This window comes from Mizuhopecten yessoensis, unplaced genomic scaffold, assembly GCF_002113885.1.
Source record: "Mizuhopecten yessoensis strain PY_sf001 unplaced genomic scaffold, ASM211388v2 scaffold11119, whole genome shotgun sequence".
In the NCBI taxonomy this organism is placed as follows: domain Eukaryota; kingdom Metazoa; phylum Mollusca; class Bivalvia; order Pectinida; family Pectinidae; genus Mizuhopecten; species Mizuhopecten yessoensis.
Genome location: NW_018408889.1, coordinates 633,929 through 656,871, shown reverse-complemented (window position 1 = coordinate 656,871; position 22,943 = coordinate 633,929). Strand labels below are relative to the sequence as shown.

Genomic DNA, 22,943 nt, shown 5'->3' with positions numbered 1-22,943 from the left:
GCAGAGCAAACGTCTATGAGTTATGGGTAGGTAGATCAGTTAGGTGCTTTGCTCCGAGTGTGGGTACGGAAGGGTATGCAGGGTGATGGGTTCGAATCACAACATAGCTCGGGTGTCACCAGTTTCAGTGTGGGTGTGTGTTATTGTATTTAACCACGGAATCTAATTCCGTGATTTAACCAATAAGATTTTTTTAGGAAAATATGGACCTTGAAGTATGTTTCTGGTAGACTGTGAGAAGACAAATGAAACATGGGGCACATTATATGTGAGATTTCACAGTACGTTTTAAGGGAAGTCAGATTTCAAATCTAGTAGAAATTAAACAAATCTCCATGCCAATCAATAAGTTGGAGAGTAGCGAATAGGAAGGGAAAATTTTGTCAAAATTTTATTTGATGTTCCTCAGCACACATTGGTCAGGATAATTATCTTGTACTTCAAATCAAATAGCATTATAATAGTACTACACCTTGTCCACCTAGCAGCGTATTTAATTGGATTGGGTTGACCACCCGACTCTTAAATAAAATGGGGGCCAATAAAATGCCCTATTTCTTGCATGCATTGGAGTTTCCTGGTAGTTCCCACATTGGAAATGTTTCGAGAAAAATCAGTCAGACACGAATCTGGAGTGACTAATGGCATCAGGATTTTGAGCTTTCTAAGAATCATAGGGTGCTGTGTCTAGATATTTATTTGGCCAGTAGCTTCCTGTGATGGAGCTCAAGAAAGTGTGCATATAAAATGCTCATTACCTACTTCAAGGTTACTGAGGTCAAATAATGTAAATTAAGCTTCAAACAGCTTCTTATGAACCAGAAAGTCTACCATCATGATATATGGCCAGAGGCTTGTTGACTTTCAATGCTACACATTCTACAAAAAGAAATAATTCTGACTTATGTTCAAGGTCACAGGGAGCAAACTTGTTAAAAACACTAATGATTTTCTTCTTAAGAACTAAATGATGTAGAGACATGATATTAGGCCAGTGTATTACTGGAATTGAGTAATCCAAAATTTGCAGAAAAAAGTGACATTAACCTTTATGTACTAGGGTCAAATTTGTTAAACCACTTCGGCAACTTTTTTTCTGAAAGAAACAACAAGTCAGGACTATGATATTTGTCCAGAAATTTGCAGAACTGGAGTGCTACAAAGTTGACAAGAAGTTTGTACATGTTCCCTTATCATCAATGTTACAGGTCAAACGAGTTAGATTTGTTAAAACGCTTCAGCAAGCAAGGGCGGGTCCAGGTGAGGGCGTAATGGGCGTAACCCCCCCTTTTCAAAAAAAAAAAAAAAAACTTTCGTGATCTGCTAATATTGTATTGAATATGGCAATTTATCACATTCATTAATTAAACACATACTCTGATTTCTTTTAATACTGATTCCCCCATCCGATGGGTGATCCGTAAAATTTCGTTTCTCCGCCGTATAAAATATACATGCTCCAAGTCAGGAACCGTTACATTAGTGAATTTCACAATTATTTTATGTTTTTTAGCAAAAAAAAGGTCCTATTTTTTTTTCGCATCGCTCCGCTCGGATTTTATTATACGCCCCTCTTTCAAATATCCTAGAAACGCCCCTGGCAAGTTCTTCTGAATAACAAAGAGGACTACGGTCATGATATTTGGTATGTAGCATGCTGGAGTGGAAGCTATCAATCTTTTTTTTTTTTTTTTGAAAATACTTTGTACCACTCTTGAATGTACGAGTTAAAAACATCAGTTGCATTATTGAGTTTGTAGTGTATCAAATTTTTTGAAATATATTTGACTTTGACCCACTTTAATGGTCACAGAGATGAGTTTGTAAACAACTTTAAATAATAGGTGAGTGATACCGGCCCATTAAATATCTTGTTCTATTTCAGTTTAATAAAACTACCAGGTATTTCTTCCTAAATACATGTATTTGTTCACTGGCAATGTGCCATGTTCTCAAAGGGCTAAAGTCTGCATAGGGTCTTATGAAACCCTGTATAGTCTAATGTGAAGACAAATTTTAAACATGGAATTTCATATAAAAAATAGGAAATCAAACACAGACTTTACAACGTTATGTTTAATAAAATACATAAATTTGTATAAAATCAAAATTTGACCTACTTTGTCAAGCTATAACATGTCGTAAGCAGGCTGTAATATGAAAAAAGCCACCTGCTTTATGCAGAAATCGGAATTTGTCCTGAAATATATTCAAGAATATTTTGCATTACACAGGGGCATATTTATGGGCGGAAGAGTCTATTATTGCCATAATATTTTCACATAATATCGTTAGGTAAGAATACCTTTACGAGTGTTTTATCGTCCATAAAGTTTGTCTTGGCCCTTTGGACAATTATTATAAATGAAAGTAAGACACGTTCATTGAAAGATATGACGATAAACGGTGAAAATATCAAAGGCCTTGTTCTCTTCATATACACATGTATTTTGACATATATTTAATAGCATTGCCACTAATGAACATGCATCGTTGTCCGACGTCGCAGTACCCTTCAACCATATGCTATAAATCATTTTCATATAACTCCGCCAAAATCCTTGATAAACTGTCCCAAAATAATCCCTTCGTGCACAGAAAAGTATCTCTAAATCTTTGCTTTGGTGTACACCGACTGAAACGTATACCAATGTATATTTCACGAAATATGACGTTGCCAATTTCACTAACGTGGAAATGTACAGCTGAACAAGTAAAACGTTTTGATGTTTCGTGATCTCAGAACAAACTAAATATAAAGACTAGTTGTACATATTTACCTTGTTTAAATCCATCACCAAAACGTCTGCACGCGAATGTAAATATATACATATGAAACATCAATTTTGTTTACATGAGTAGTTTGAAGTTCACGGTAGCACACGCTAAAAGTATTTATTTCATGTAGGTGTGATGACCGTTTTGATCTTCAATCATTTTGGTATCGCATATCTTTGTTATGGCATGACACATATATAAGCGCTATACATGTTGTAGATATTACAAAAAATGTCAGTACGGTTCGGTTTGCACAAGATACAGTTTTGGCTTGTCCGGATCCACGTGAATGGTGCTTGGGTAATAGGTTGGTTTCAGACCTGCTGGACGTCTTGTCAGAAGCACCGCCAGGAAAACCACAAAGCCAATGAAAGCAAAGAGACCGGCGATGATTTCGACGATGAAACACCATTCTAAGGACCAACCCTTGTCTGTGGCTCCGATGACAAACACCACTACCGCGGCCGCTATGGTGAGGGCTGAAAATGTAATTATAAAATGACTGAATACAAGATTAAAATATCAGAGTTTCTGTAAAAACTCTGTGAACGACTAATTCATAAAAACTTGTGTTTGGGAAATTGATAATAAAAAGTTTACAGATGTTTCGTTTGAAAATGGGATCATGGTTAGAATATCATTTTTTTACATTTTTTTTCGTTTGTACATAGTCCAAGAGAGTTGCCTGTCAAATTTGGTTTGAATTAGTCTATCTATTTCTGAGAAGAAGTCGACAATGTCCAAATGTGTTAACTATGGATGGAGACGATATTACACGCCTACGCCAAAAGGTGATAGTTCAGACTCACGTTTCATGCTGATTATGAGACTGATTTTGTTGAAAGAACAATTAATATATGGCAGCAAATGTAGAGTATGACTATATACACGTAGAAGCAATGTTATAGCTGAAACCCCTGGGATTTGAAAATGAATTCGTATTGTAACCACATATGGTTCTGGTCAGCTTACAGATAGTTGGGTGGAATTTTGAAGTAGGCGTGTCAAAACGCAATTATATTTCTTGATAATTATACACTAAACCTTTAGAGATCTTTAGAGGTCATTTTAAAATTTACAGATTTGACCTTTCTTACACTGAAAGTGGGTCAATGTCATTTCTTTCAACAAACTAAATATTCATTTATGTCAATAAACTACAGGGCAAATAGTTTTTCTCTTGATCTCATTAATGTTTAAAAGCATATTTTAATAAATTCTGAAAGTGGGTCAAGGTCATTTATTTAACAAAGTGTTGATTGTCTTTCATTTTAGAAAGCTACAGTCAAATATTTGAGTTCTAATTCTTTCTGTTCCTGAGGGAAAAAAATGTTAACTTGAATTGTTAAAGGTCGGTATTTGACGGCGGACAATGTAACAGGAGGCTTTTAGAATGAAGTGACCAAACACAATCATTTTAAAAAACGCCATTGGTCCACATGTTTATTTAGAAATATTTCAATAATATTTGAAATAAATATTTGACGTCACGAAATAAGTGTTTTGGTTTATCTATTCATAATTGAAAACCGTCTTCATTGAAATTATGCAATTTCATTAAGTGTTTTAAAAAAGCGAGATTTAAAATTCGGCAATAACATTTAAACGCCTCCACTGGGGTTATTGTGTAAAAATGTTTTAATATGAAATTTAAAAAAAAAAATGACAACATGTGTTTATTCAGTCGTCGTTATATCAACGAAGTAAGAAATGAAATGATCTGTGTAACTCCTTTTCAAATATCACATCAATAAACATGCGAGTAACGCCTTTTATTATATATTTTATTGCAGTTCACTGCATCTTTACCACTAGTCATTGCATATCACGCCTCTAAATTACAAATAGTTTACCTGCATAACAAAGTTTAAAACCGATTGATGATTTATGTACAACAATGAACGAGCTCTGACGTCACTTGCTGAGAGATTTTTTTCTTTGAAGTCGACTCCTACGAACATCCGGATGGTAAAATGCTGTCTACACTGTGTCTGTTGTATGGAGGAGGACACGGTTGAGAGTCATGGACAAGACCTTAAAGGTCTTTAGGAGTAATTTTAATATTTAAACATATTTGACCTCTGTAACACTGAAAGTGGGTCAAGGTCATTTCTTTCAACAAACGTGCTTCTATGTGTATGGTCTTTGTAGCTCTATAGATTAAATCGACGGTCTCTCTATTAAGTAAAATATACATAAAATATGGAGGAGTAAGCTATTTCTATCACTGAAATAATTATTTGTAAAGTAATAAATATTGTTCAGAATATTGTAAACCACTCTTTTCCGCGAGAGGTATATTTTCAGGAAATTACTTATGATGAGAGTCGATTTTTGATTACATTTATAAGAAGGGAACATTTATTCTGACCGATTATTTTATACAAATGTAATATAAAGATATTAACCGATAACCCTTCTTCATAATTGAAATTAAGCGGTAGCATCGCTTCAAGAACAATCGCGAAAATAGTTTGTTCGCTCCTATCTATATCTTGCCTACTACAAGTGCTATGTTGATTATACTTGCATCAATTGTGTATCTAGGGTTGCTCTACTGAATGCCTATTGCGGAAATGATTTTGACCTTTGTTTTACGCTTCATGTTTTTAATAACTTTCGCACTGGAAGCAGGATATATCGATGACATCGTCTTCTTGTTTTTATTCTTTTTTCCCTTTTGGAAATCATCTGTTGTTTAATATTTAACAAAAAGTTATTTGTTTACACTAAAAAAAAATTCCATAGCAAAGACTTCTTGTTGCGCTGTTCTATAGCTTTATAAAGATTTTTTTCTGCACCCAATATAGTTACTTTAAATCTTTTAATTCAATGACATTTATCTGAAGTCAGAGGCAGTAATGGATTCTTTTGTTCATATTGATTTATAAAACTATTTTGTTATACTTTTTTCAGTGCAGAAGTATTTGACCGGCATGGAGTACAAAATCTGGAACAACCTTGGGGACTCCCTGGTCAGCAATGTCCCTCACTCCGTACTGGCCGAGGTCAAGGTCAACGATGACATCTGAACTATATTGACATTTATAATATTAACTCATCAAGAGAGGTCAAGGTCTCATCTAAAGAGGTCAACGATGACATCTAAAATATGTAGATAATTTTAACTCATCCAGCAAGGTCATGGTCAATGTTGGTATCTAAACCACATGGACATTTTCAACTCATTTAAAGAGGTCAAGGTTCCTCAAGGACATTTGTAAAACTTGTCTGTTGAATTCAAGATCAATTATGGTATCTGAACCCTTTCACCCCAAGGTACCTTTAGTAGACTTTACCATGCGTTTATTGGGATGAGTCCACTATTGTCTACAGTGGTGAAAGGGTTGACCACATAGACATTTGTACCTCGAGGTAAAGGTAGATGATGTCATCTTAACCTCGCTGTTCAAGTGAAGCTAGTCTTTGACGACCAAGACGACGGTCATCTTACCTCATGGATATACAATGTATATAAAACCAGTTTATAAAGGTCAAGCGGAAGGTTGGTGATACCATGTACATTGTATGTCTGTTAGATGTAAGTTTCCAATCTATACAGTCTAAAGTTAAAATCGACAATAGCATGCTTACTCCAAGTACAGCATAGGTGAAGTCGTCTTCATTGAAATTATGCAATTTCATTAAGTGTTTTAAAAAAGCGAGATTTAAAATTCGGCAATAACATTTAAACGCCTCCACTGGGGTTATTGTGTAAAAAGGTTTTAATATGAAATTTAAAAAAAAAAATGACAACATGTGTTTATTCAGTCGTCGTTATATCAACGAAGTAAGAAATGAAATTATCTGTGTAACTACTTTTCAAATATCACATCAATAAACATGCGAGTAACGCCTTTTATCAAATATTTTATTGCAGTTCACTGCATCTTTACCACTAGTCATTGCATATCACGCCTCTAAATTACAAATAGTTTACCTGCATAACAAAGTTTAAAACCGATTGATGATTTATGTACAACAATGAACGAGCTCTGACGTCACTTGCTGAGAGATTTTTTTCTTTGAAGTCGACTCCTACGAACATCCGGATGGTAAAATGCTGTCTACACTGTGTCTGTTGTATGGAGGAGGACACGGTTGAGAGTCATGGACAAGACCTTAAAGGTCTTTAGGAGTAATTTTAATATTTAAACATATTTGACCTCTGTAACACTGAAAGTGGGTCAAGGTCATTTCTTTCAACAAACGTGCTTCTATGTGTATGGTCTTTGTAGCTCTATAGATTAAATCGACGGTCTCTCTATTAAGTAAAATATACATAAAATATGGAGGAGTAAGCTATTTCTATCACTGAAATAATTATTTGTAAAGTAATAAATATTGTTCAGAATATTGTAAACCACTCTTTTCCGCGAGAGGTATATTTTCAGGAAATTACTTATGATGAGAGTCGATTTTTGATTACATTTATAAGAAGGGAACATTTATTCTGACCGATTATTTTATACAAATGTAATATAAAGATATTAACCGATAACCCTTCTTCATAATTGAAATTAAGCGGTAGCATCGCTTCAAGAACAATCGCGAAAATAGTTTGTTCGCTCCTATCTATATCTTGCCTACTACAAGTGCTATGTTGATTATACTTGCATCAATTGTGTATCTAGGGTTGCTCTACTGAATGCCTATTGCGGAAATGATTTTGACCTTTGTTTTACGCTTCATGTTTTTAATAACTTTCGCACTGGAAGCAGGATATATCGATGACATCGTCTTCTTGTTTTTATTCTTTTTTCCCTTTTGGAAATCATCTGTTGTTTAATATTTAACAAAAAGTTATTTGTTTACACTAAAAAAAAATTCCATAGCAAAGACTTCTTGTTGCGCTGTTCTATAGCTTTATAAAGATTTTTTTCTGCACCCAATATAGTTACTTTAAATCTTTTAATTCAATGACATTTATCTGAAGTCAGAGGCAGTAATGGATTCTTTTGTTCATATTGATTTATAAAACTATTTTGTTATACTTTTTTCAGTGCAGAAGTATTTGACCGGCATGGAGTACAAAATCTGGAACAACCTTGGGGACTCCCTGGTCAGCAATGTCCCTCACTCCGTACTGGCCGAGGTCAAGGTCAACGATGACATCTGAACTATATTGACATTTATAATATTAACTCATCAAGAGAGGTCAAGGTCTCATCTAAAGAGGTCAACGATGACATCTAAAATATGTAGATAATTTTAACTCATCCAGCAAGGTCATGGTCAATGTTGGTATCTAAACCACATGGACATTTTCAACTCATTTAAAGAGGTCAAGGTTCCTCAAGGACATTTGTAAAACTTGTCTGTTGAATTCAAGATCAATTATGGTATCTGAACCCTTTCACCCCAAGGTACCTTTAGTAGACTTTACCATGCGTTTATTGGGATGAGTCCACTATTGTCTACAGTGGTGAAAGGGTTGACCACATAGACATTTGTACCTCGAGGTAAAGGTAGATGATGTCATCTTAACCTCGCTGTTCAAGTGAAGCTAGTCTTTGACGACCAAGACGACGGTCATCTTACCTCATGGATATACAATGTATATAAAACCAGTTTATAAAGGTCAAGCGGAAGGTTGGTGATACCATGTACATTGTATGTCTGTTAGATGTAAGTTTCCAATCTATACAGTCTAAAGTTAAAATCGACAATAGCATGCTTACTCCAAGTACAGCATAGGTGAAGTCGTCTTCATTGAAATTATGCAATTTCATTAAGTGTTTTAAAAAAGCGAGATTTAAAATTCGGCAATAACATTTAAACGCCTCCACTGGGGTTATTGTGTAAAAAGGTTTTAATATGAAATTTAAAAAAAAAAATGACAACATGTGTTTATTCAGTCGTCGTTATATCAACGAAGTAAGAAATGAAATTATCTGTGTAACTACTTTTCAAATATCACATCAATAAACATGCGAGTAACGCCTTTTATCAAATATTTTATTGCAGTTCACTGCATCTTTACCACTAGTCATTGCATATCACGCCTCTAAATTACAAATAGTTTACCTGCATAACAAAGTTTAAAACCGATTGATGATTTATGTACAACAATGAACGAGCTCTGACGTCACTTGCTGAGAGATTTTTTTCTTTGAAGTCGACTCCTACGAACATCCGGATGGTAAAATGCTGTCTACACTGTGTCTGTTGTATGGAGGAGGACACGGTTGAGAGTCATGGACAAGACCTTAAAGGTCTTTAGGAGTAATTTTAATATTTAAACATATTTGACCTCTGTAACACTGAAAGTGGGTCAAGGTCATTTCTTTCAACAAACGTGCTTCTATGTGTATGGTCTTTGTAGCTCTATAGATTAAATCGACGGTCTCTCTATTAAGTAAAATATACATAAAATATGGAGGAGTAAGCTATTTCTATCACTGAAATAATTATTTGTAAAGTAATAAATATTGTTCAGAATATTGTAAACCACTCTTTTCCGCGAGAGGTATATTTTCAGGAAATTACTTATGATGAGAGTCGATTTTTGATTACATTTATAAGAAGGGAACATTTATTCTGACCGATTATTTTATACAAATGTAATATAAAGATATTAACCGATAACCCTTCTTCATAATTGAAATTAAGCGGTAGCATCGCTTCAAGAACAATCGCGAAAATAGTTTGTTCGCTCCTATCTATATCTTGCCTACTACAAGTGCTATGTTGATTATACTTGCATCAATTGTGTATCTAGGGTTGCTCTACTGAATGCCTATTGCGGAAATGATTTTGACCTTTGTTTTACGCTTCATGTTTTTAATAACTTTCGCACTGGAAGCAGGATATATCGATGACATCGTCTTCTTGTTTTTATTCTTTTTTCCCTTTTGGAAATCATCTGTTGTTTAATATTTAACAAAAAGTTATTTGTTTACACTAAAAAAAAATTCCATAGCAAAGACTTCTTGTTGCGCTGTTCTATAGCTTTATAAAGATTTTTTTCTGCACCCAATATAGTTACTTTAAATCTTTTAATTCAATGACATTTATCTGAAGTCAGAGGCAGTAATGGATTCTTTTGTTCATATTGATTTATAAAACTATTTTGTTATACTTTTTTCAGTGCAGAAGTATTTGACCGGCATGGAGTACAAAATCTGGAACAACCTTGGGGACTCCCTGGTCAGCAATGTCCCTCACTCCGTACTGGCCGAGGTCAAGGTCAACGATGACATCTGAACTATATTGACATTTATAATATTAACTCATCAAGAGAGGTCAAGGTCTCATCTAAAGAGGTCAACGATGACATCTAAAATATGTAGATAATTTTAACTCATCCAGCAAGGTCATGGTCAATGTTGGTATCTAAACCACATGGACATTTTCAACTCATTTAAAGAGGTCAAGGTTCCTCAAGGACATTTGTAAAACTTGTCTGTTGAATTCAAGATCAATTATGGTATCTGAACCCTTTCACCCCAAGGTACCTTTAGTAGACTTTACCATGCGTTTATTGGGATGAGTCCACTATTGTCTACAGTGGTGAAAGGGTTGACCACATAGACATTTGTACCTCGAGGTAAAGGTAGATGATGTCATCTTAACCTCGCTGTTCAAGTGAAGCTAGTCTTTGACGACCAAGACGACGGTCATCTTACCTCATGGATATACAATGTATATAAAACCAGTTTATAAAGGTCAAGCGGAAGGTTGGTGATACCATGTACATTGTATGTCTGTTAGATGTAAGTTTCCAATCTATACAGTCTAAAGTTAAAATCGACAATAGCATGCTTACTCCAAGTACAGCATAGGTGAAGTCGTCTTCATTGAAATTATGCAATTTCATTAAGTGTTTTAAAAAAGCGAGATTTAAAATTCGGCAATAACATTTAAACGCCTCCACTGGGGTTATTGTGTAAAAAGGTTTTAATATGAAATTTAAAAAAAAAAATGACAACATGTGTTTATTCAGTCGTCGTTATATCAACGAAGTAAGAAATGAAATTATCTGTGTAACTACTTTTCAAATATCACATCAATAAACATGCGAGTAACGCCTTTTATCAAATATTTTATTGCAGTTCACTGCATCTTTACCACTAGTCATTGCATATCACGCCTCTAAATTACAAATAGTTTACCTGCATAACAAAGTTTAAAACCGATTGATGATTTATGTACAACAATGAACGAGCTCTGACGTCACTTGCTGAGAGATTTTTTTCTTTGAAGTCGACTCCTACGAACATCCGGATGGTAAAATGCTGTCTACACTGTGTCTGTTGTATGGAGGAGGACACGGTTGAGAGTCATGGACAAGACCTTAAAGGTCTTTAGGAGTAATTTTAATATTTAAACATATTTGACCTCTGTAACACTGAAAGTGGGTCAAGGTCATTTCTTTCAACAAACGTGCTTCTATGTGTATGGTCTTTGTAGCTCTATAGATTAAATCGACGGTCTCTCTATTAAGTAAAATATACATAAAATATGGAGGAGTAAGCTATTTCTATCACTGAAATAATTATTTGTAAAGTAATAAATATTGTTCAGAATATTGTAAACCACTCTTTTCCGCGAGAGGTATATTTTCAGGAAATTACTTATGATGAGAGTCGATTTTTGATTACATTTATAAGAAGGGAACATTTATTCTGACCGATTATTTTATACAAATGTAATATAAAGATATTAACCGATAACCCTTCTTCATAATTGAAATTAAGCGGTAGCATCGCTTCAAGAACAATCGCGAAAATAGTTTGTTCGCTAAAGTTTTTAATTCATTGTAACCCGTTTTGAATATCACCGCTAATGCTTTTTCATATTTAACAATCAGGTAGATAGGTTGTTTCAGCGCTTTCATTAGGGAAATACCACTAACGTTTAGCGACAGAATAGTATATTGTTTATAGCAACACTAGCCAGCTGACCGTAAGGCACAGTTGCGAGAATAACAAGCAAAAGTGATCTGGGTTAGTGAGAATATCTCCAACCCTCCGACCCTAAACCTTGACGGGTTAGAGAAAAACTCCCCCAAATCGCTCCATTTCGACTTGAGTTTTCTCAATAAGTGTCCAGCATACATGTTGACATTTTGTCGGTGTGTAACACGATCGTTTAAAGGAGCCATGTATTCGTCTCGCCTTGTTCAAGTTAAGTTCGTAATAGATACTATAATGGACGGTCAGACCATTCAATGGACCGGCTATTCCGCACTGCTCTAGTAGGTTAGAGTTTAAAAGAACGACATGAATGATCGGCGTATTATTTTCTGTGTGAAAACACCCGGAACATTAATTAAATGAAATTTTCCTCCCGTGATTCAGAAATTTTAAAACGGGGGTCACCTCAAGCACTTAATCATCATGTCCTAATATATATTTTTTATCAAAACGAGGGATATAGTAGCTGACCAGGATATCATATACAATAAATAAATGCTTACATCAAGAGATGTAAATGCTAACGTCAGTTAAACGAGGGATGATGCTACGAATGTGAATGTCACAACCCTCTGCTAAATGTTTTGTCAGTAAAACGAGAGAAAGTTGCAATGGAATCCATCATCCTCTGTTATTTATGTCAGTATAGAGAAGGGTTACCAAATTCGTTCTATTAGACTGCCGTTATAACGAGGGTACTTACTTGCCATGATGCTACAGAATGACATGAAGGCCATCATCCTACGGTAGTACATGCCGAGGGCGATATACATGTAGACTGGCAGAATAACGAGGGGTAGGGACAGACCAATCACAGCCAGACAACTCATGGCCCGCACCACCAGGAACCAGTCTGCAAGTAAAACGTTTTATGTTAGATGTACATAGTTTATGTAAAGGATGCAATACCCACAGGGACCTGAGAATACAGCTATAATTAATTAGGTTCATAATAATTTTACACGGTTTAGGGGTTTAGATCAACTTGTATATCGTATATATAATTCGGTATACCGTATCATCAATGTGTAAAATTACTCTGAACACCTTAGTTTAGGCCAAAATATAGCTGAAACCAATTCTCAGGTCCTTGTTTTAATAATTTCCCCGCAACCAGAGCCGCAGGTGCCAGGTATACAGACAGAATAATAGACAAATATGTTGACACTTTGAAAAAGTGCATTTTTTTTAAAAAGGTGTACAGTAATACTGAAAATTCAATCTTAATTCATGATTTCTGTTCTGCATCTGTAAAATGTTTCATTCAACTTTCGTGAGTTTGTTTATAATGTGTATACTGGGAAAATAAAACCCAAAAAATATAACCGCTATCAACGATGCATTTTAAAGTGTTGAAACATTAACCTTAATTATTCAATGTTTGTTCCAAGAATACATTTCTACGTCCTTTCGGCGGGCTAGCGGCAAAATAGATACTTGCGTTGTGTTGTTATATGCCAGTCGCTCAGTGGAGCGAGACTAAATCTTTATATACATGTACATGTATATCACGCAAAGTTCCACATGTCACAACTTTAAGTTTTAAAGAATTTGACACACTCGTGTTTATTTTACGGAGCTGAGTATCATTGAATGAAACATACTCCAGTTTTCTACACGCATGCGTAAACACACTATAAAGAATTTCATTTCCAGTACCACGGGGTCATTATCACGAGATATATTTCACACGGACAAAGACATCTCATGTCGATATCACTTTCCCTGGTATTCAGTTCATGTCGTGTTGACAGGCGACGGAAGTTTTCATTTTTTATGAATATGTATCTTATTAAATGTTGTGTCTGTGCATGTAAGGAGCTGCCCCGGTTCGGAGGAAGTCATACTGTTCCGTTCAATTATCATACTTTTGATGTAAAACAGTTCATTCAACTTCGCCCGTTGTTGGGGCGTTGCACAGTTGGTCTACTAAAAGATGAGTTCAAGACTATTCACGCCGGTTTTCGGCAATATTTCACGTTTTAAAATATATAAAGTTTTATGACTACATATTTAAGTATAAAAAGAAAAGAAAGAAAAAGCCAGCGACGACTATTGGAGAGACAGTCAAAGTAATCAGTATGGTAAGGTGAATGTTGTGTCCATTATTCTGAGCGGTCTAGTCATGCCATTATAGAAGCAGCTTTATTTGGTGACGGTTTTAGTAACATTTTTACTTGAGTATGACACGTCACAGGAACCTGAGAATTTGTTACAGCTATATTTGGACGTACACTACAGTTTTCACAGTAATTTTACTCGTTTTAAGGGTTGATATCAACTTTCGGTAAAAATGCCCCCCAATGATTCGTACGTGTATATATCATCATTAGGGGTGTTTTGTTTTTTTACCGAAAGTAAAATTACTCTGACATCGTACTTCAGGTCCAAATATAGCTGTAACAAATCTTCAGGTCTCATGTGTGACACGTGTCACGTGTCTGTGGCCAGCATGTATACACTAAGCGAAAGATGTCGTGTAGTGATTTTGTTCTGAATCTCCGATTAACGTTTGAGGGTACACGCAAGTCACACAAGATACAACAATTGACAAGACCTTTTTGTAGCCCTAATTTCTCCAACCGTGACACCAAACTTTGACCGTAATCTTTTGACAACTTCCCAGACAATCAAGCTGTCAAAATAGGTTAAAAGTCTGATGACTGAAAAGTTTGAACCAGTTTCTTATAGCTACAGTTGTTATTAGTTAGAGTACGTAGCAAGGTGGGCATCTATTTTGTTCAACAGTGCCGTAGAACTTGTTATACTGTTTTTATTTGCAGAGCGAAATTTTGGCGTTATAACTGTCTGGCAATATATCGAAGGGGGCATATAAAGAATAAAAAGGAAAATATAACCTTCAGATGCGTTGGAGTTAAGCCAGGGAGCAAATTATACGAATGTCGTTATATCGAGGTTTTAACGGAATAGCGTACTGTATATATAAAACCCCCGAGTACCTTCATTCCAACCGACCCCTCTTAATGTTCCTGTTTAAAAAAAAAAGTAATACATAGTAGATATATTTTGGTGTAGGTAAACGAAAACCCAACTATCTTCAGACGTCCTGTTGTATTTTGTTTGTTTGTGTTTCACGTCCTTCCAGGTTTTGGTGGTGGAGGAAAGCCGGAACACCCGTAGAAAAACCAACGACCTGCGGGTTTATACCTGGCGAATGTCGCACGTAGCCCTCGAGCCCGCGACCCTTTGGTGGAGGGCTAGTGGTTGCAAAATGCAGCCGCCTTATTTAGCTATTCGAACATCGCGACCGTAGATATTTTCTATAAGGCCATAGCATAAGGTATCATGGAAACATGCATGACTCATGTTGGAGTAATCGTACTTAAAATTATATAGAGACAGTATAAATTAAACGTTTTCACAGGTTGGTGGCTGATTTTTAGCGGCTATATTTGCATAAACTTGTCAATACTTCTTAACTTTAATGGGTATCGACACCTGCATTTGTGTATACCTTTTAAATATACTGTCATTTAATAAGAAAATGTCCTTCAGTTCGTTATAGCGTAGCTGAAACACTGACAAACAAAAATAGAACAACAAAACAAAGAAACCAGCAAACAAACATACAAAGGACAAAACAAAACAAATCAAAGTCTAAAAATAGATTCAGTTCATGATCTCGTTGTTGCTTACGATGCATGATCACAATATGTGTGGCCTTGAATATAATTAGAAATGTACATTGTAATGGACTGAAGATGTTTATTTCCGAATTTTTCTGCACTTGTGATCTATAGTGAATGGGTTGGTTGTCGATTACATGTATATATGCCTGTCGGGGATGATGTCATTACAAGACCGTACGGATGGTATCATTCGCATGAATGACATTCCTTTGCTTTAATGATGCATACAAGATAGGATCTACGCTTTCAGGTAAGGCGAAATGTGAAATTTACCTTTATAAAGCTAAGAAATGCTGGAGTGCCTCCCTATTACAGATCTGGCAAGTTGTTACCCTTTAAGAACTAACTTTTATGTACGTATAATATATACTATTGGCTATCGGGATGCTAGGCAATTATAATAAATCTAGTGTTACCATATAATTATAAAATGAAGAAATTTCATACTCTTTTTTTTACTTCTGTCAATTTTTCAACATATGAATCCCGACTCAGAACAGAGTTTCTCTTTGTTCATTCGAAGCGTTGATATCAAAATTAATTCAGAAAGATATGGCGCTTCCGGAAAGATTTTTAAAGACTTGCTATAAATAATAAAAAAATCTTTCCGACAAAAGGTCCAAACAGAGGGTTAATTGTGATGTAACGGGACAAAAATTTTACGATAGATCTCAAGCAGGTGTTTCAGTAACTATGAGTAATATATGTAAAAGCATTTTAGCTTTCGCATAACCACTATATATTCATAAATGCATTCAATCATTACTTGTTTACACGACTATGCACCGTAACGTAGTTATTTATTTCATGGAAGGCATTGTACATTTCGTTCTTTTTTCACGACAGGGTTGAAACTGACATCATAAACACACACATAATTGAGCTGGAGATACCCAGGATTTAACTATAATTATTTTACATATAATAGTTATTTATGAGTCTGGTCCTGACATGAGTCTGAAAATTAAATCGTATAACGCACCGCGTAATCACGGTGTCCGTCAGTCCACACTTCCGCTTCCGGACCGAAAGACTAAATCTTTCTGAAAAAAAATACGAAATGATACACTGTGATATATATGTAGATGTGCAATATGCTTTTAAAAGTGTCGAAGGTCACGGTCAAGGTCACTGTTACGAACAATAGACCGAGGCGTCAGTATTTCACTTGCAACGCACCAGCTTCATTAACATGCCGAAATGTACGATGAAACGGATTGGTAACAAATGCTGGAAAACTTTCGTTTATTTTATAGCAACATTTTCTCATCCTCGTTATATTTTCCACCATGGCATACCCAAAGTCGTTGGCTATTAAACCATGTCCGGTCCCTGTGTATGACACAGACGAGTGTGAGACATAAATAGCCAACTGTCCCTAAATAGAAGGTTGTCGGAATTTAATTAAGTCAACAAGTGGACAGAGACGAGGGTAGATTACAAACTTGATACTGTTATTGCCTATAGCGTTGTCTGTTGTTGTATAGAAAGTTATCAAAATATTTAACATCGCCATAATGTCTGACAGAGCAACACATACCTGGACTAAATGGCATCAAATGTAACGTCAGGAATAAAGTTTAGGGTGCTAGGCTTCACGATCGTGAAAAAAATCTAAAATGAAGAGACATTTACTAACAGGTTAGATGCCGAATCACAATGGCGCGATTTCGACTTATATTCACTATACTTAAACGTTGAAACATATTGCCCGGTGCGTAGGAAAATAAAATACTAACATTTAAAGAAGAAAAACGTTTCATCGGTACCGCAGTGTATGGCGCACTCGCCTTCCGTCAAGATGAGCTTGAAAAGGCGTGTGTCATGGGTGTAAAATAAAACTTGTGAAACTTGTAAACTTGTGGTTCCCTCCCACATTGAGACCCACTTAGGGAGAGGATGTGTGTTCAAGACGTGAGGTGTGTTTTGTTTAGATTGTGGTTGGTAATATAAGCCCATGAAACGCCTAATTTCATCCGAAAAAAAATATTCCCGTCGCCACCTAACCAACTAAATGTAAAACAAATAAAAAAACAAGTTATCGGACTTGATAAAAACTATGGTACATGTTAATATAAGCATTTTAAATAAAGGGTGTACGCACCTGTGTTTTTCGAATTCTGTCTGAAATGTAACTCGTATTTTTGAAACAGTAGTCATTGTGCCCCAATAGATTCGAAACGTACTAAAATCAATCATGTGAATAAGTTCCTAACGATTATTGACGAGGATTGGGGGCACATGATAGAGACTCTTAACTAAGTTATTGGGTCACGTCAAGGTCACGTCTTGTCTCAGACAGACAAGACGCAACCGTGCATTATACAGTAATCAGAGCGGTTTAAATGCAAATATTGCTGCGGATTTTAATTTGATGATTTGGTCGATTGTAAAAGATTTCAAAAGCTAAAACTAAACACTCATATTTTTTTAGTATCTAAACTGAAACCATATTTGTTGAACAGAGGAGTTTACGTATGTCAATATTAAACAACAGCATTCAAAACTTCGAATTTTTGGCCTCCTGACCGTCTTCAGGAGCTCTTGAAGTATTTTATGGTTCTATTTAGTATCCATATTGCCAGCAGTACATTCCAATTCAAATTTGAAGTCGAAAACGCTGTTTTTTCACAAATAAAATTGTAAAGTTATGTATCATATTGTTTGTTGGAAGCATGATGACAAATATCAAATGACACACAAAAAAAATGACAAAAAAACTCGTACATTTTGTTTCTAAAAAATTACTTCAGATTGGTATGTATACAGTTTTCTATAGCCCGAGCTTCCTCTGGCCCTGACACCAGACTTCTAAAGACAGTCAAAGTCTGGTGTCAGGGCCAGAGGAAACGCTGGGTAAGGTTCATATAGCATAAACAGTTCATTTTTGACGTTCCGATGACTGGTCCGATTTAGACACATTTATCAGGCAATCTTAGGAAGACAGACTCTGCAGAGCACTGAAAAACAGGATATTACTCGATCAAGTAATGACTATGAACCATAAAAAGGTGCGCTTCCGTTAGTGCATTATGAAAAAATATCGTGAATTTGAACAAGGCGTCTGTATTTGTTCATATACCTGTGTATGTGTACTAGGTTTTGATTTTCAACCTTCCCAATTATTGTTTATTGAGTCAACACAATAATCATGACATGTATTGTATATGTAGGTGTGGTCCCGCGGTAGAAATGAACAACATCGCATGCAAATACGTCAATGTCGAATATATTTCAATGAAACGAACACCCGTGTGGGGATAAACAGATATTGAAACCCAGCCTTTTCCGTCCAAAACCTGTTTTACCTGTGTCACCAAGACAACGCCCTAATACAGTCAGAGGTATGCAGCGTTAATAACATCGGAGCATGAAGGAGCAGAGGATGTTATCGCAAAGGTAAAATGTAAGCATGCTATTTAAAATGAAAATATATTACGCCTACTGTATAATGAAACAACACACAAGAAACGAAATAAATATTTTTTTAATTATAAAATAGAAAGATCCCATCAGCAATAATCTTCAATTCAAGTTGTCGAGTTTTGAGTTTATTTATGACAAAAATGAATTCGAAGATAATTTAACTGATAAAAATAGTAGCCCGAAATGTCTGTTTCTTCTTGTTAAAATAATACGTCGTCCTGGGTGGTTAGATATTGTAAATATACATAATGTACTAGAAATGTTGAAGTCAGGTAGAAAGGCCCGCTGCCACCAGAATATAACTTAAGGGTGCGGGTTACCGGGATAATACGTATATATTGTAACAAAAATAGGGTGTCTTGTTTTGTTGTTGCTATAGACGCATTCCATCCCCGGAAGAATGTACCATCTAATAATGGGCCCAGGCCTAAAATTGCGGAATAAAACCTTCGAAATGGGACTTAGATAGCCTTAAGATTTTTGTACAGCCACTATCTGAGTCATGGCTAAAATGTCACCGACACTTGTCAACTACCGAACAGCAGGGCGTCAGAAAATGTCCACGTTAAAAAACTGTGTCGGTGGTTAAAATATGCTAATCCTCAATTCTGTCAATAGATGAGTTAGTGAATACCGTGAAAAATTCTGATTTTGGAAAAAAAAGACCCGAGTCTTTACTGTCACTTCATAGTCAAGACCACAGGGACATGAGAGTTCCTTATAGTTTAACTATGTTCAGATCCGAAACGTGTGTGTTCAGGGTAATTTTAGACGTTTAGGGGTGTACATGAACTTTGGTTTATCCATCATCGTGGATGGCATTTTTACCAAAAGCTGATAAAATCACTTAAAACGTCTACTATTACCCTGAACAGATCAGTTTAGGTCCAAACATAGCTAAACTGTAACAATGTCTTATGCAGGTCCCTGTGTTGTTTTAGGCGTACTTTTATGCGTGCAAGAAGAGATGTTTATTGTATAAAGTATATTCGAATGAAAATTAAGGTAGAATTTGCAAAGCATGCGCACATGAATGATTCAATTTAAACGTTTTTAATTTACATGTACCGTTAGTTTTAGCTAACAAAGTGCGTTTAAAAAAGTGCGTTTTGGGTCCAACGGGAAGCGGATCAAGTTAAAAAGATATTTAGCTTGACGGATCGTTTTCATTATCGTTACTGTATTCACATAACTCTCTACCTTATAGGATAGCTTAGAAGCTAACTATAATGTAATCTATACTAAGGCCGCTGTTTTCCATACGACTCCGGTTGGTGATTTTATGTAAATAATTTAGATTAATGTTTACTAAAACACAGCTTTGCGGTCCATTTGGTTAAAAAAAACTACTGTTTTACTTCAAGTTTGCTTCAAACTTGTCCTTCAGCTATCAGTATTGAAGGTGTGACTCAAATGAAGCAGACGACGTATATTCAACTTGTCCATCAATCATCATGACATTCCCGCCAAATGAACGTTACGCGTATTGTAATGAAATCTTGATGGGTTTCCGTTGTCGGGGTAATCCAGGTAGGCTATTTCATGAGATGCAATGTAATCCGGGTTTGTGATATTGATTCTGGTCTATTCAAATAACTACAGTCTATCGAAGTGGAAGCAAATATATATAGATACGTGTACATTGGAAACTCTTCTATTAAAGTCTGATGTACATTACGGCGGACTCAATTTTAAAAGTCGTTCTAAAATGGTGGAGTCCGAATATTCCCATGGGCAGTATACATGTATAATCAATCGCCGAACGAGCTCAACTAATATTCTACAGGTGTGAACGAGATCATCGCTGTCGCGCGCAGCCACCAGTACGTGTACCGTTAATTAGATGGTAATATCTACTGACAACTGAACGATCTCGTCAACTGTCTATGTTATCTGCATAATACCAACATTATCATAGATGAATTATGTTTTTGTTTGTTTCTGCATTAAACAATAAAGAAGTAAACTTCATTTTCTGATAATGCTGTCTGGCTGTGTATCACGGACAGAAAAGTCTGAAAATGCAGCAAGTGTCTAACTTTCATGTCCCTGTGCCCGTGTGACTACGGTTTATCGAACGAACACAATGGCGATGTAGTTTTTAATTTCACTGTATGATCGATATGCAGAGAAAAGTTGATGTCAATTTACAGAAGATTATGATCAATAGAATTGTGTCATGCAATTCGAAATTGTTTAATTGTGATTTAGCAATTAAGATATGTTTTCTCATCAATATATTGCAATATAATCGTGAAGAAGACTAGTCGTTCAATCAATTTAATTCCGCGTCATATAACACTTGTTAAGAAAATATATAATTGGAATAACATTTGCTTACCTTTTAATTGTGTATCCACATGATCATGCTTGTAACAATTTTGGAATCCTGGCTCCCTACATTTCCCATATCGCCACAGCCCCAGGGACTGGGTTCCATCGTTTGCCCAGTTAGGGGATATGAAACACACAATATGGAGGATTGCGCTCCCTAAAAGGGCCACGCCAGCTATAAAGGGCATACTAGCAGCTCCAAATACACCCATGTTTGACTGTTTTTCGACAGCAGTCGGCTGTTACAACTCAGTTCAACAGTAGCCAACGTTAACTTAAATTGTCCAGTGATGTGTATGGGACATACGCCTTAATATTTGATACAAACTTGTTCGAACCACGTGACTGGACATGTAGGTCTGTGATACATCAGACGAGTAGACAGTATATGTAAGATCATGTGAAGTCAGGTGTCAGTCACACAAGTGGGTCTACGTCACTCAAGCATAAAACAATGGAGTTATGTTAATGAGCCTTAAATACAAGAAGTGGGGGAGCCGAGAACAAGCCCCTACATGTATTTGTTAGGTAAATTTATTATTGAAGCTTACAAACGAAGAATTGTTTAACTTATAAGTTTGTTGTACGTAATTTTGTATTACTCAATCGTATCATGTCCATGTTTTGTTCGAACAATCTTTCATGTTTAAGATGGTAAATGCTCAACGTTGTTTTTTGTTGTTGATGATGATTATGATGATGATATAGATGTTTTCGATGATGTTGATATTTTGATGATGATGATGATGATGATGATGATGATGATGATGATGATGATGATGATGATGATGATGATGATGATGATGATGATTATGATTTTGATGATGATGATGAAAGTGGTAATGATTTCAATAATATCGGTGATTTGTAAAAAAAATGTACCAGTTGTATGAAATTCATGTAATTATGTCATGTTGTTGTACTTTGACGATGATGAAGATGATGATGATGAGGACGATGATGATGATGATGATGATGAGGATGATGATGTAGTATTTGATGTTGATTTAAAGAGATGATTATTTCATGATGATGAGTTATAAGACGACGACGACGGCCACTACGATGATGATTATGATGATGATGAGGATGAGGATGATGATGTAGTATTTGATGTTGATTTAAAGAGATGATTATTTCATGATGATGAGTTATAAGACGACGACGACGGCCACTACGATGATGATGATGATGATGATGATGATGATGAAAGCGATGAATTATGATTTCGATGATGTTGTTGTTGCCACTTTTTTGTGATCAATGTGCCAGTAATATGTAATTATATGTTGTACTTATATGAAATTACTTGTTGAAAATCCAATAAGTTGTATAACTTGCGGAAATAAATTGAATTGAATTGAATGTACCTGTACGTGAGGCTCATTAACATGGCTTGTTCTCGGTTCCCCCACTTTTTAAAATAACATGGGTGGAAGATTGTTGTTAGAAGGATTATAGTCTGTTTCTAAGTTCATTCATTCATTCTTTGTTACCTTAAACCTTGTGGTCTGTTTCTAAGTAATATGGGCAATATTTACCTGTGTATTTACCTGTGTTTTTACCTGTTTTTACCTTTTATAGTACAGACTATAGTTTACCTGTAATTAAATCCTATTGTTCTCTAACTGTCTCCAAATCTCACCTAGCATACATCCAACACCTTACCTGTATATAGGAAAATACCAAATGTATGCTAGGTGAGACGACACCGTTTTTACCTGTGGTTAACCCTTCTATCTAAGGTGGTGTTTTATCATATTTAATTTGATAATACATTATATAAGTGTTTTCAGATTTGTTATGACAAATGCTAAAATTTAAATTATTTGAATAT

The 22,943-nt window shown here is 35.5% G+C and overlaps 1 protein-coding gene across 1 annotated transcript; it reads right to left on the bottom strand.

Moving 5' to 3' along the window:
* Nucleotides 1-2,058: 2,058 nt before the first annotated feature.
* LOC110466134 lies at nucleotides 2,059-21,514 on the bottom strand. Its single transcript, XM_021522464.1, has 3 exons — nucleotides 21,114-21,514; nucleotides 12,400-12,549; nucleotides 2,059-3,257 (listed from the first exon to the last, which is right to left on the bottom strand). The coding sequence occupies exons 1-3, from the start codon at nucleotides 21,316-21,318 to the stop codon at nucleotides 3,013-3,015; spliced, it is 600 nt and encodes a 199-aa protein (XP_021378139.1). The 5' UTR covers nucleotides 21,319-21,514; the 3' UTR covers nucleotides 2,059-3,012.
* Between the last annotated feature and the right edge of the window lie 1,429 nt (nucleotides 21,515-22,943).